This window comes from Carcharhinus amblyrhynchos, chromosome 15, assembly GCF_965287045.1.
Source record: "Carcharhinus amblyrhynchos chromosome 15, sCarAmb.v2.hapA, whole genome shotgun sequence".
Taxonomy (NCBI): Eukaryota; Metazoa; Chordata; class Chondrichthyes; order Carcharhiniformes; family Carcharhinidae; genus Carcharhinus; species Carcharhinus amblyrhynchos.
Window position 1 is genome coordinate 77,258,936 of NC_137338.1, and position 15,250 is coordinate 77,274,185.

Sequence of the window (15,250 nt, forward strand, 5' to 3'; positions counted from 1 at the left end):
GATGCATTTTGGAGGATCAAATTTAGGTGTGAATTATACTGTAAATGGCAGAACCCTCCGAAACGTTAACACGCAGAGGGATCTGGGTGTGCAGGTCCACAGTTCCCTAATAGTGGCCAAGGTGATGAAGAAGGCATATGGCATGTTTGCCTTCATCAGCCAGGGCATTGAGTACAAGAGTTGGGAAATCATGTTGCAGCTACATAAAACCTTGGTTAGGCCACATTTGGAGTATCATGTGCAGCTCTGGTCACCGCACTAGGACACGGAAGCTTTGGAGAGAGTGCGAAGAAGGTTCACCAGGATGTTGCCTGGTCTCGAGGGTGTTAGCTATGAGGAGAGGTTGAATAAACTAAATTATTTTCACTGGAAAGATGGAGACTGAGGAGACACCTGATAAGAGTTCTACGAAATGATGAGAGACAAACAGGGTGGATAGTCAGAGGCTTTCCCCAGGGTGGAAGTGTCAATTACAAGTTGGAAAAGGTTCAAATTGAGAGGGGGAAAGTTTAAAGGAGATGTGCGGGGGAAGTTTTTCACAGAGAATGGTGGGGGTCTGGAACGCGCCGCCAGAGGATGTGGTGGAAGCAGGCACATAGGCAACATTTAAGAGGCATCTAAATAGGTACATGAATAGGGAGGGAATAGAGGGATACACACCGAGTAAGGGCAGAAGGCTTTTTTTTCAGTTGAGTTAGGACATCATGATCAATGTGGGCCAAAGGGCCTGTTCCTATGCTATTCTGTTTTTTGTTTTTGTTCAATCCTTGCACCTTTTTTGAGCTCCGGGAACCTATCGTTCCACGTTGGTTGAGGTGTTGCTGTGCAGAAAGCAATCAGATTCAACTTACCAACCTGTTCTCCCACAGTATAAATAGTTGTTTGAGATTTGGCTTTCTCGCCTTTCTCATGACAAGTGTGAGACACAAAGCTTCGGCAATGTGCGTCTCTTGCAGCCGGACATGTGGTAGATTGTCAGGAAACTTGCACCTCATTTATAAATGGCCCTTCCAGGGAGGGCACCGTCCATCCTTAATCCAGTCAGAGCCCAAATGTGACTCCGTGTGCCAGCAACTGGGAGAGTGCAGTCGTTGGTTGGGGGGGGGGGGGGTGCGGTGGGGGTGATTATTCCTCCAGGAGGAGTTTAATTGGTATCAGAACGCAGGGTTGCACTCAGGTCTGCACTCACCAGGGGTTGTCTCGTGGTTTTACCCCCCACAGGTTTGGCACCGTCCAGTTCTCTCGCCTCTCCGCAGCCGGTTTCTGCGGCGAGTCCCGGCAAGCTGCAGGCGGCAGCAGCCTTGGCGGAAGTAGCAAATGGGATTGAATCCTCCACTGTGGTAAGCTGCTCGGGGCTGGGGGGGTGGTCAAGAGGGGAGGAAGGATGATGTGTTGGAACCTGTTGTGCGTTGGTTATGTTATGACACAGGTGTTGACTGTCTTTTGAGAAGCCACGCCAAATTCCCCAAACAGGAATCCCTTGCCCCGTGATCTGTTAAGTGTGTGGGAAGGTGTGAACTGTCTTTAACATTTAGTGGGCAACGACAGAAACACTCCACACTCACTCTAAAATGAACACTGAACAATTTATTTATTTAACTAACCAGGAACTTTGACTAAACAAGTGACATACCGAATAAAATAAGATTCTACCGGAATGCTGTTCAAATAAATACAAGGGCCATTCATTAACTGAAAAAGTAATAACAGAATTTAGTCATTCTCAAAAAAAAATACAACCAGGTTTTGTGGCTTTTGGAAACTTTCAGATCTCTTCTGTTGATTCCTCTGAGAGTCCTTTTTGACTTAGTACTTTCACTGCTTAGATGATGTGCTCTCTTAAGAGATATCTGAAGCTGGCAGAGCTGAGAGCTGCTCTCTCCCTCTTGAGGCTCAAGAGATCTTCAGTTGCTCTCCTGTTTCCCCCCTGCGTACACTTGTGATGACAGATCAATTTTCCTACAATAGGATTAGTCTGGTGTTGTCAACATCATCAAATTCAAATCTTATAGGTTCTTGGTAGCTGATTGTCTACTTTAAATTGATTAGGCTAAATTCAAACGACAACACATTGTCTTGTCAAGACGACTGCTTGACTTTTTGATACAGATGTTTCAGTCTGGGACCCCACATGCACCTACATTTGAAATCTCCAAGCACCAGATTTTAAAGGGACCACACAATGTTTTCTTCCCCCCTCGCATTTTTAAACTTCTGTCTTCAGCAACATCACATTCCAACTTCACAAACTCAACATTGCAGCGGTTACCGTCAGAGACGTCACCAGCAAAGAGGAAGGCCCTTCAGCCCATCACACCTGAGCTGGTCAAAGACAAACCACCCAACTATTCAAATCCCATTTACCAGCACTTGGCCCATAGCCATGTGTGACTTGGCACTGTGGTATGAGGCTCTCTGCCTCCGCCACCCCCTGTTTCAGGCGGAGAGTTCCAGGCTCTGAATGCCCTCTCATAAAGGTCTTTCCTCAAATCCTCTCTAAATCTCTTAAATCTATGTTAGTTTATTTATTAGTGACACAAGTAAGGCTTGCAGAAACACTGCAATGAAGTTACTGTGAAAATCCCCTAGTTGCCACACTCTGGCACCTGTTCAGGTACACTGAGGGAGAACTTAGCACAGCCAATGCACCTAACCAGCGTGTCTTTCAGAGGAAACCCATACAGAGATGGGGAGAATGTGCAGACTCCACACAGACAGTGATGCAAAACTGGGAATCGGAGGGGGGAGTCACTGCTGATGGGGCGAGGAAGGAGCGAGGGGAGGGTTGTGTGGAGTGTCAGCCTCCAACAGCTGAGCTGAACAGCCTGGTTCCTGGCTTTTGAGCTCAAGCTGGACAAGCTGCCCACCCTCAGTAACACGGTGCTGTGTCACTGCAGCGAGGATTCGGACCGGGGAATTTGTAATTGCAAACGAAAAAAGAGCTTTATTTACGTAGCTGACTGCTTCCCCTTCCCTCCCCACCCCCCACAGAAGCGGGATGCAGCCCCCGCCACCCCCAAGCCCCCCGTCAAGAAGGACCTGAACCAGTGGGTCGATGTTGGCGTCATCAAGGGGACATCGACCATCGTGACCCACTACCACCTTCCACCCGAAGGCACGCCGGCTAGAGATGTGAGTACCACACCTTCACTAACTCTCCCACGGTGCGGCGCTCCCTCAGCACTGACCCTCCCCGCGGTGCGGCGCTCCCTCAGCACTGACCCCTCCCCACGGTGCAGCGCTCCCTCAGCACTGACCCCCACGGTGCGGCGCTCCCTCAGCACTGATCCCCCCCCCCCCCCCCCACGGTGCGGCGCTCCCTCAGCACTGACCACCCCCACCATGGTGCAGCGCTCCCTCAGCACTGACCCCCAGTGTACAATGAATTTTATTTGGTGTGCTGTTTCTCCTTTTCCCTGATGAAGGATGATGCTGCCCCGATTCTGGACCACAGCCATTTAAAACGGCAGGAACTGCAGCCGGGCACCGCCTACAAATTCCGTGTCGCGGGAATCAATGCTTGCGGGCGAGGGCCATTCAGCGAGATCTCCGCATTCAAAACCTGCTTGCCGGGCTTCCCAGGAGCTCCCTGTGCCATTAAAATCAGCAAGGTAAAAACCCCATCCATGCAGGAGCCTCCCCGGCGATTGCTCTGAGATAAAATTACAAATTGGCACAGGGCTAGACCAGATGGTCTGTTAATCGTGCTGTGCGATTCAGTACCATGTTGGGGCTTCCGCTTTCCCAAGCATTCCCTCAATTCCCTAATTCCAGCCTCAAATGTTTTTGACGATGGATTCCCCCCATGTTCCCCTGGGGTGGAGAATCCCGAAGATTCATATTCCTTTGAGTTAAGAAATTGTTCCTCTTTTCTGTCCTAAACAATCGTCTCCTTTGCCTTACCCTGATGCTGTCTCTCTCCACCCAGGTTTTAGATTCCCTGACCAGCAGAGACAAGGTCTCCGTGTCCACCCTCTCAGGCCACTTCGAAATCTTGAATGATTCAATGAGATTGCCTCTTGTTCTTTGAAACTCCAGACAGTAAAAGCCTGGTTTACTCAGCCAGTTACAGGGGGGAGCATTCATGTAACACTGTCCATATTTTATTTAATGTTAATTTTTGGGATGTGTCACTGTACGGGCCCAGCATTTATCCCCCATCCCTTCTTGCCTCCTTGAGGAGCTAGTGGGCGAGCCACCATCTTGAACCCACTGCGGTCCCGTGTGGTGTAGCTACACCCACAGCGTTGTTAAGGAGGGAGTTTCAGGTCTTTGACCCAGTTAAAGAATGGCTGACTCTGGATTGCATGTGCGCGTGTGTGTACGGTGGCATAGTGGTTAGCACTGTTCCCTCACAGCACCAGGGACCCATGTTCGATTCCCAGCTTGGGTCACTGTTTGTGCAGAGTCTGCACATTAAAAAGTAAAAAGTAAAGTTTATTTATTAGTCACAAGTAAGGCTTGCATTCATGCTGCAATGAAGTTACTATACAATTTCCCTAGTGGCCACACTCCAGTGCCTGTTCTCCCCATGTCTGCGTGGGTTTCTTCCAGATGCATGAGTTTCCTCCCACAATCTGAAAGACATGCTAGTTAGGTGCCAAATTCTTCCTCCGTGTACCTGAACAGGCGACTAGGGGATTTTCATAGTAACTTCATTGCAGTGTTAATGTAAGCCTACTTGTGACACTAATAATTAAACTTAAGCTTGCAGGCAATGGGTGTTCCCCGTGGCATCTGCTGCCCTTGTCCTTTTAGGGGGTAGAGGTGGTGGGTTTGGGCGGCGCTGTTGAAGGAGGCTTAGCGAGTCGCTGCAGTGCATCTTGTTGACGGTACACACTGCTGCCTCTGTGGAGGAATGAATGTGGCGCCAGTTAAACAGGAGCTGCTTTGTTCTGCGTGGTGTTGAACTTCTCACGCCACACTCATCCAGGCGAGTGGGGGAGTATTCCATCCAATTGAAGGGTCTGACAGCATTCACTCTGAGTGTGGGGAATGTGGGACTCGCTCCCACGGTGAGTGACTGAGGTGAATCAAATCGCTGTGTTTAAAGAAAGGGTCGGGGGGTGGGGGGAGCTGGATAAACACGTGGGGGGGGGGTGCATGGAAGGATGTGGGGGGAGATGAAGTAGGGTGTGTGGGAGGAGTCTGGTGTGGATGAAAATACCAGGATGGAGTAGAGGGACTGAATGGAGTGGGCTGTAAATTCTGGCCTGTGTTCTCTATGCAGAGTCCAGACGGAGCCCACCTGACGTGGGAGCCCCCCTCCATGACGTCGGGCAAGATCATCGAGTACTCGGTGTACCTCGCCATCCAGAGCACCCAGTCCTTGGAGCTGAAACCCAACAGCCCGGCACAGTTGGCGTTCATGCGTGTTTACTGCGGCCCCAACCCCTCGTGCCTGGTCCAGTCCGCTAACCTCTCCAATGCCCACATCGACTATACAACCAAACCCGCTATTATCTTCAGGATAGCAGCCAGGAACGAGAAAGGTTACGGACCCGCCACGCAAGTCAGGTGGCTCCAAGGTATGTGTATCTGCCGAGCACTCGGTCTCGTTCCCTGTCTCTGCCCTCGTTCCCTGTCTCTGCCCTCGTTCCCTGTCTCTGCCCTCGTTCCCTGTCTCTGCCCTCGTTCCCTGTCTCTGCCCTCGTTCCCTGTCTCTGCCCTCGTTCCCTGTCTCTGCCCTCGTTCCCTGTCTCTGCCCTCGTTCCCTGTCTCTGCCCTCGTTCCCTGTCTCTGCCCTCGTTCCCTGTCTCTGCCCTCGTTCCCTGTCTCTGCCCTCGTTCCCTGTCTCTGCCCTCGTTCCCTGTCTCTGCCCTCGTTCCCTGTCTCTGCCCTCGTTCCCTGTCTCTGCCCTCGTTCCCTGTCTCTGCCCTCGTTCCCTGTCTCTGCCCTCGTTCCCTGTCTCTGCCCTCGTTCCCTGTCTCTGCCCTCGTTCCCTGTCTCTGCCCTCGTTCCCTGTCTCTGCCCTCGTTCCCTGTCTCTGCCCTCGTTCCCTGTCTCTGCCCTCGTTCCCTGTCTCTGCCCTCGTTCCCTGTCTCTGCCCTCGTTCCCTGTCTCTGCCCTCGTTCCCTGTCTCTGCCCTCGTTCCCTGTCTCTGCCCTCGTTCCCTGTCTCTGCCCTCGTTCCCTGTCTCTGCCCTCGTTCCCTGTCTCTGCCCTCGTTCCCTGTCTCTGCCCTCGTTCCCTGTCTCTGCCCTCGTTCCCTGTCTCTGCCCTCGTTCCCTGTCTCTGCCCTCGTTCCCTGTCTCTGCCCTCGTTCCCTGTCTCTGCCCTCGTTCCCTGTCTCTGCCCTCGTTCCCTGTCTCTGCCCTCGTTCCCTGTCTCTGCCCTCGTTCCCTGTCTCTGCCCTCGTTCCCTGTCTCTGCCCTCGTTCCCTGTCTCTGCCCTCGTTCCCTGTCTCTGCCCTCGTTCCCTGTCTCTGCCCTCGTTCCCTGTCTCTGCCCTCGTTCCCTGTCTCTGCCCTCGTTCCCTGTCTCTGCCCTCGTTCCCTGTCTCTGCCCTCGTTCCCTGTCTCTGCCCTCGTTCCCTGTCTCTGCCCTCGTTCCCTGTCTCTGCCCTCGTTCCCTGTCTCTGCCCTCGTTCCCTGTCTCTGCCCTCGTTCCCTGTCTCTGCCCTCGTTCCCTGTCTCTGCCCTCGTTCCCTGTCTCTGCCCTCGTTCCCTGTCTCTGCCCTCGTTCCCTGTCTCTGCCCTCGTTCCCTGTCTCTGCCCTCGTTCCCTGTCTCTGCCCTCGTTCCCTGTCTCTGCCCTCGTTCCCTGTCTCTGCCCTCGTTCCCTGTCTCTGCCCTCGTTCCCTGTCTCTGCCCTCGTTCCCTGTCTCTGCCCTCGTTCCCTGTCTCTGCCCTCGTTCCCTGTCTCTGCCCTCGTTCCCTGTCTCTGCCCTCGTTCCCTGTCTCTGCCCTCGTTCCCTGTCTCTGCCCTCGTTCCCTGTCTCTGCCCTCGTTCCCTGTCTCTGCCCTCGTTCCCTGTCTCTGCCCTCGTTCCCTGTCTCTGCCCTCGTTCCCTGTCTCTGCCCTCGTTCCCTGTCTCTGCCCTCGTTCCCTGTCTCTGCCCTCGTTCCCTGTCCCTCTCACCTGCGCGCGGCCTCGAATAAAAAGACGCAGAGTTAATGGAAAAGGAAAGTCCCCATAGTGCCAGATGACCAGAGGCCGTTTGAGGGGGGTGAGCTGACTGGTGCTGATTTAATCCGAGGGCCTCCACACCTTGGGGGTGGGGCCCTTCGTCAGTACCCTCAGCCGGGACAGGGAATTGAACCTGCGCTGTCGGAGTCGCTCCACATCACTAACTAACCATCCGGCCAGCCAAGCTAAACCGACTCCCCTCCTGCAGAATACAGAGGTTATGCTGCAGCTAGACAACACCCTGCTCAGGCCCCACCTGGAGTCACTGCGAGCAGATCTGAGCACCACACCCGAGGAAGGACATACTGCCTTGGAGAGAGCGCAGCGTGGGTTTACAAAAACAATACCTGGACTTCAGGGGTTTAATTATCAGGAGAGGTTATTACAAATCTCCAGTGTTATGAAGGGGGAGGGTGATCTCTTCTCAGAGAGCTAACAGTCAACCACTCAAAGAGAAGTACCTCTCTTCATAACCTCTTAGTATGTGTGAGAAGGGATAATATCTGCACTTCAACATCTGCACTTGTAATGCTTAAGATAACTACCAGAGATTCTACCTTTAAAAAGAAGCAAGTAACGTTTTATTTAGCTAACTAACAGCAAACAGGTTAACTAAAATATTAGTAAACTAATGGAATGCTGTTCTGATAAATATAATTCCCACTTAATAACAAAAGAAAAATAGAATTTTTAGTCACTCTGTAAATTACAACCCCAAGTTTGTAGTCTTCTTTCTTCTTCCTTCTTTGCTTCTGTTGTTCTTTTACGATTAAGATGAGGCTTTCTCTTAAGACATAAATGTGGTTGTTACGCTGGTAGAGAGTTTTCTGTGTGTGTGTCTCCCTAGCTGAGATGTGGCAGGTGGTTGTATTCTGGCAGTTTTCGAGAGCTGGCAGCTGGTTTTATATCCCTGGGGACATACCAAAAACCCCCCACAACAGGATTGGTTTGCGGGTTATCAAAACATCAAATTTAAATCTGATAGGCTGCTGCTATTCAAATATCTATTACAAATTTATCGGTTAAAAACAGGTTTTGATTCAAATGCCAAAGTCTGTTACCAAAGCAACCCTGTCGTTTTTGCCTGATACATTGTTTCAGTCTGTGTACTGGATACACTTGCAACTCCTTTGAAACAGACAGTTTTACACCTCTTTACTGTGTTCTAATTTACAACCACGAAGCTCTCAACACTAGCATTTGACGGTTAAGGACTGATCTGATTGATTGAATTCTTAAAGATACTATCAGGAAAAGACAGGGTAGATAATAATAAACTGTCCCCACTGTTGGAAATTGTAGAACTCAGGGGCATTGTCTAAAAATTAGAGCCAGCCGCTTCAGGAGAGATGTCAGGAAGCATTTGGACACACATAAGTTGGGGGAGGTTTGGAACTCTCCCCCACAAACAACAGTCAATGCCGGATCAGTTACTAATCTTAAATCTGAGGTTGATAAATGTTAAGTAAAGGTTTTAAGGGATACAGGCCAATGGTGGGTATATAGAGTTAGGTCACAGATCAGCCATGACTTCATTGAATGGGCTGAACAGCCTGCTCCTGCTCCTGAGCTATAGATTGAGAGAGAGGGGAGTGTGCAGCAGGACCTGGGTGTCCTTGTACACCAGTCGCTGAAGGTAAGCGTGTAGGTGCAGCAGGCAGGAACAAAGGTGAATGATATGTTGGCCTTCACAGCGAGAGGTTTCGAGTACAGGAACAGGGCCTTGGTGAGGCCACACCTGGAATATTATGTGCAGTTCTGCTCTTCTTACCTGATGAAGGATGTTCTTGCTGTAGAGAGAGTGTAGAGAAGGGTTATCAGACTGATTCCTGGGATGGCAGGTCCGATGTATGAGGAGAAATTAAGTCGGTTAGGATTGTATTCGCTGGAGTTCAGGACATTGAGGGGGAAATCTCACAGAAACTTATAAATTTGAACTGAACTAGACAGGGTAGATGCGGAAAGGATGTCCCCAGTGGTCGGGGAGTCTAGAAGCAGGGATCACAGACTAAGGATAAGGTTTAGGACAGACATGAGGAGAAAAAGGGCGGCATAGTGGTTGGCGCTGCTGCCTCACAGCGCCAGGGACCTGGGTTCAATTCCCAGCTTGGGTCACTATCTATGTGGAGTTTGCATGTTCTCCCCGTGTCTGTGTGGGTTTCCTCATGGTGCTCTGGTTTCCTCCCACACTCCAAAGATATGCAGGTTAGGCGGCTTGGCCATGCTAAATTCCCCCTTAATGCCAGAGGATTAGCAGGGTAATTACGTGGGGTTTGGGGATAGGGCCTGAGTGGGATTGTCATCAGCACAGGCTCGATGGGCTGAATGGCCTCCTTCTGTACTGTAGGGATTCTATCTCAATTTCTTCACCCAGAAGGTTGGTGAATGGGTGGAATTCACTAACACAAGAAAGTACTTGAGGTTAAAACGCTGAATGCTTTCAAGAAGAAATTGGATATCGCTCTGTTAGATATAGGTGGGAGGATCAGGAAATTGAATTCAGTGATCAGCCATGATCATAATAAATGGTGGAGCAGCCCAGCCCTTCCCCACATAACGCACAGCACAGGTTAGTTAGCACGAAGAATTGACCCAACTTGTCGATCTTTTACAGAGACAAATAAAGACGGCTCGGTGGTGAAGCCCGCTGTGAAACGAACCATCAGCTCCCCAGAGACGTAAGGCATCTCTCCATTCACTTCTAACTGCGCACAAGAGGGCTGGGGATTGTCACGGTTAGGGGAGGGGTTTGGAACTCTGGCTGATCCATCAGGAATTAATAATCCCTGCACACAAACCACACTGTGGGAGGGTCGGTGCCGAGGGAGCGCTGCACTGTGGGAGGGTCGGTGCCGAGGGAGCGCCGCACTGTGGGAGGGTCGGTGCCGAGGGAGCGCCGCTCTGTGGGAGGGTCGGTGCCGAGGGAGCGCCGCACTGTGGGAGGGTCGGTGCTGAGGGAGCGCCGCACTGTGGGAGGGTCGGTGCTGAGGGAGCGCCGCACTGTGGGAGGGTCGGTGCCGAGGGAGAGCCGCACTGTGGGAGGGTCAGTGCTGAGGGAGCGCCGCACTGTGGGAGGGTCGGTGCCGAGGGAGCGCCGCACTGTGGGAGGGTCAGTGCTGAGGGAGCGCCGCACTGTGGGAGGGTCGGTGCCGGGGGAGCGCTGCACTGTGGGAGGGTCGGTGCCGGGGGAGCGCCGCACTGTGGGAGGGTCGGTGCTCTGTTCCCACTCAATCAATTCCTTTCTTTTCTTTCAGAAAATCGTCAAACATCCCCAAGAAGACGAAGCCGGATGGCCAGTGAATTTTGTATTTACTCCGACACCCCACAGCCCCCTTCCCATCTGCAGTGGAATCGGAGGCTGTGAGATTGAGTGGGGGGTGGTTGGGATGGGATGTGGCGAGGGGTTGGGGTGGGGGTGAGTTTAATCCCTCCCCATCGGCAGTTTACGAACCCTCTGCCTCTTTATTTAATGCAGACCGTGAGTCTGTAAGAAACGCAACTTAAACCACAGAAGGAATGACTGGGCAGGGTCAGGGGATGCTCTCATTTTTAAACTCAAAAGACAGTCACCTGAGCCCCCAGCCCCTTATCCCCCCTCCCCAAGCCCCTGGGAAGAGGGGAGGGGGAGCGCCACGTGCACGCACACATGCCACAGGAAGCCTCGCATTGTGAACATCAAGCTTGCGGAGAAGAAGATCCCCTTTTCAATTTTTTATAAATATATATATATATATAGATGTAATACAGCGCAAGAATTTAGTTGAAGTGTCGTTCCCAGGTTGCTCGCCTGCAAGAAGGACTCGCTGAGGTGGTGCTGGGGCACTGGATTGAGATGAACACCCCCCCCTCCCCCTTTACTCCCACTCCCACCCCGCTGGACTGCCTGCTGAGAGCGCCCATCAGTCACTTTTAAACTCCTGGTGACTCTTGGTGTTGTACATAGAACCCTTCATTTTATCTTTTATTCTCATCTCTCCTTTTCTCTATCTTTCCTTTTCCCTCTCTTTTTCTTTCTTTGCTTTTGTCCCCCTTTCTCATGTGTATGTGTGTGTGAGTCTCTCTCTCTGCCCTATGTGTCTGTCTGTCTCTCTCTGCCTCGTGTGTCTGTTTGTCTCTATGTCTCTCTTTGCCTCTTTCTCTCTATCTTCTGTGTCTCTCTCTCTGCCTCGTCTCTGTCTCTCTCTTTCTCTCTGCCTTGTGTGTGTGTGTGTGTGTCTCTCTCTCTCTCTCCCTTCTCTTTCTCCCTCCTCTCTCTCTCTCTCTCTCTCTCTCTCCCCCTCCTCCCCTCTCTCTCTCTCTCCCCCCCCTCCTCTCTCTCTCTCTCCCCCCTCCTCCCTCTCTCTCTCTCCCCCTCCTCCCTCTCTCTCTCTCCCCCTCCTCTCTCTCTCTCTCTCTCCCCCTCCTCCCTCTCTCTCTCTCCCCCTCCTCCCTCTCTCTCTCTCCCCCTCCTCCCTCTCTCTCTCTCCCCCTCCTCCCTCTCTCTCTCTCCCCCTCCTCCCTCTCTCTCTCTCCCCCTCCTCCCTCTCTCTCTCTCCCCCTCCTCCCTCTCTCTCTCTCCCCCTCCTCCCTCTCTCTCTCTCCCCCTCCTCCCTCTCTCTCTCTCCCCCTCCTCCCTCTCTCTCTCTCCCCCTCCTCCCTCTCTCTTTCTCTCTCCCCCTCCTCCCTCTCTCCCCCCCCCCCCCGTCTCTCTCTCTCTCTCTCTCTCTCTCTTCCCCCCCTCTCCTCTCTGTCTCTCTCTCTCTCTCTGTCTTTGCCACACAGCTGGATCAATTCAGACAGGCAAACCCCTCCCAGCATTCCAGCTGCAGTTTCCCCTGAAGTAATTGGGCGAGCGGGGAGCCTCTGAAATGGCATCCCCTTCCTCCCCTCCTGCTATTCCCTACCCCCCACCCCCCCCAGCCCTGTGAGTCTGTGAAGGAGAGAGATTATTATAAGGGAGTGGAGCAGCTATATGGATTTGTTGAAAATGTTTTTTTTAAAGAAATGAGTGGGACATCACCCCTCTCCCTCCCCTCCTCTCTTTCCCCGCAGTCCCAAACTCGGAAGATAATGGTCTGATAGTCTGTCGGTGCTCCTAGGAGCGCGCGTGTGTGTGTGTGCGCGTGTTTTTTTTTGTAGGACTCAAATGATGTTGGTATTGTGTAGCTTTGTGTCGACATTTTCTTTTTAAATATCAAAAACAATATTTGAAATAGACCTGGTGGTCCTTGTCTGACTTTCTGCCGGGTGGCGATGGGTGGACTTGTGGAGGGGTGCCCAGCTCTCCCTGCCTGTTATTGAATGCCACGTTGGGGGATCCAGTTACTCCCACCACTTCACATTCGCGGTGGTCGGCCCATCGCTCTGTTCCTGTTCCTCCCCAGATTGACCGGGATGTTTCCTGGAAGGACTCCGCAGTGGACTCCTGCGCCCCCTTTTGAAGAACAGCAAACCGCCCAGAGAGTGGGTTCCAGATTCCCACCACCCTCTGAGTGAAAATATACCCGTCTCTGAGTTTCCTGCCCCTCACCCTAAATGTGTGTCCCTTGTGATTGACCCCTCAACCAAGGGGAACAGCTGCTTCCTATTCATCCTGTCCGTTCCCCTCATAATGTGGGTGGCACAGTGGTTAGCACTGCTGCTTCACAACGCCAGGGACCCAGGTTCAATTCTGGGCTTGGGTCACAGTCTGTCTGGAGTTTGCACATTCTCCCCATGTCTGCGTGGGTTTCCTCTGACTGTTCCAGTTTCCTCCCATAGTCTGAAAGCCGTGCAGGTTAGATACATTGACCCGAACAGGTGCTGGACTGTGGCACCTAGTTTCACAATAACTTCATTGCAATGTTAATGTAAGCCTTACTTGTGACTAATAAATAAACTTTAAAGTTAAGAGTTTATTTATGAGTGGCACAGTGGTTAGCACTGCTGCCTCACAGCGCTAGGGACCCTTGGTTTGATTCCTGGCTCAGGTCATTCTGTGTAGAGTCTGCATGTTGTCCCCATGTCTGTGTGGGTTTCCTCTGGGTGCTCTGGTTTTCTCCCACACTCCAAAGATGTGCTGGTTAGGGGGATTGGCCTCTACTGTCCAAAGTTGTGCAGGTTAGGTGGATTGGCCGTACTAAATTCTTCCTCAGTGTACCCGAACAGGCGCTGGAGTGTGGCAACGGTGGGGGGGTTCACAGTAACTTCATTGCAGTTTTAATGTAAGCTAACTTGTGACACTAATAAATAAACTTGTAAACATCTCAATCTGTCCTGCCCCTCAGCCTTCTCTACTGTAGAGAAAACAGCCCAAGCCTATCCAGTTTCACTTGGTGATAAAGGGGAACCCATAGATGTGCTACCCTTATATTTCCAGAAGGTATGTGATAAGGCGCCGCCTCACAGGTTATTGAGAGATTTGAAGCTCAGGGTGTGAGGGTTAACGTTGACATGGCGAGAACATTGGCTCAGTAACTGGATACAGCATGGATGTAAGTGGGTCTTTTTCCGGTTGGCAGGATGTAATGAGCGTTGTGTCACAAAGATCTGTGCTGGAGCCTCAACTCTTTACGCTTTATTTAAAATACTTCAGTGACGGGATAGAAGGCGTGATGGCTTACCTTCCAAATGACACAAAGTTAGGTAAGGTAGACCATGAAGAGGACATGAGGCTACAAAGATTTTAATTTGATTTATTACTGTCACGTGTAGTATACAGTGAAAAGTATTGTTTCTTGTGTTCTATACAAAGCATACCGTTCATAGAGAAGGAAATGAGAGAGTGCAGAATGTAGTGTTACAGCCATAGCTAGGGTGTAGAGAAAGATCAGCTTAATATATGGTAGGTCCATTCAGTTTGATGGCAGAAGGGAAGAAGCTGTTCTTGAGTCGGTTGGTACATGATTTCAGACTTTGGTATCTTTTTCCCAATCAAAGAAGGTGGAAGAGAGAATGACTGGACTGTAGCCATAAACACACAAGGAACATACATAAACAAGTGGACAAAGACCTGGAAAATGGAGTATAATGTGGAAAAATGAACTTTGGCAAAAAGAATAAAATATATGTAAATGGCAAAAGATTGCAGAGCCTGGAGATGCAGAGGGATCTGGGTGTCCTAGTGCATGAATCACAAAAGCCTGGCATTAAAGGACAGAAAGTGATTAGGAAAGATAATAGAATGTTAGTGTTCATTGTGAGGGAAATTGAATATAAAAGTAGGGAGGTTATGCTTCAGTTGTACAGAGCATCAGTGGGACCACATCTGGAGTATTGTGTGCAGTGTGGGTGAGACCACATCTGGAGTATTGTGTGCAGTGTGGGTGAGACCACATCTGGAGTATTGTGTGCAGTGTGGGTGAGACCACGTCTGGAGTATTGTGTGCAGTGTGGGTGAGACCACATCTGGAGTATTGTGTGCAGTGTGGGTGAGACCACGTCTGGAGTATTGTGTGCAGTGTGGGTGAGACCACATCTGGAGTATTGTGTAAAGTACGGGATCTCCTTATTTAAGGAAGGATGTAAATGTGTTGGGAGTGGTTGAGAGAAGGTTTCCCAGACCCATCCCTGGAATGGGCGGGTTGTCTGCTGAGGAAAGGTCGGACAGGGTAGGTTAGTACCTGTTGCAGTTTAGAAGAGTAAGAGGCGACTCGATCCAAACCTTTCAGATCCTGAGGGGGTTTCTTGACAGGGTGGATGTGGAGAGGATGGTTCCTCTTGTGGGAGAATCTAGAACTCAGTGTGGGGGGTTGAGGGGTGGGGGAGGTGCGTGTTTAAAAATCAGGGGGTCACCCAGTGCAGATGGAGATGGGGAGAAATGATTTCTCTCAGAGGGGCTGAGTCTCTGGAACTCTCTTCCTCAGAAGGCAGGAAGCAGAGTCTTTTTAAAGCAGAGGTAGAAAGATTCTGGATTACCGAGGGGGTGATAGGTTATCAGGGGTCAAGTATGAGGTTGCAATCAGATTCTCTGCAACCTTATTGAATGGCAGAGCAGGTTAAAGGGCCCTGTCCCCAAATCCGCCTGTTCACCTTTATATCTGTGGTTTGGAATGCTGGCCCCATGACATCACCGCTACACCACTATCTCCCACCCCACACCCCCTGACGGTGTTGACCAGGTTTCCTTACAGAACGGCTCCTTTAACAAATTTATCTTTAAGGCAGAG

At 51.2% G+C, this 15,250-nt stretch overlaps 1 protein-coding gene across 2 annotated transcripts in view; it reads left to right on the forward strand.

Annotated features, from left to right (window-relative positions):
- Positions 1–11,385, forward strand: part of hcfc1b (host cell factor C1b) — a 46,034-nt gene extending 34,649 nt beyond the window's left edge. For both annotated transcript variants that reach the window (XM_080204274.1, XM_080204275.1), the window contains exons 21-26: positions 1,222–1,340; positions 2,992–3,132; positions 3,426–3,611; positions 5,231–5,528; positions 9,739–9,802; positions 10,379–11,385. In XM_080204274.1, the coding sequence (XP_080060400.1) occupies positions 1,222–1,340; positions 2,992–3,132; positions 3,426–3,611; positions 5,231–5,528; positions 9,739–9,802; positions 10,379–10,424 (854 nt within the window). In that variant the 3' untranslated portion in view covers positions 10,425–11,385. The remainder of the gene's footprint in view (positions 1–1,221; positions 1,341–2,991; positions 3,133–3,425; positions 3,612–5,230; positions 5,529–9,738; positions 9,803–10,378) is intronic.
- The last annotated feature ends 3,865 nt before the right edge of the window (positions 11,386–15,250 follow it).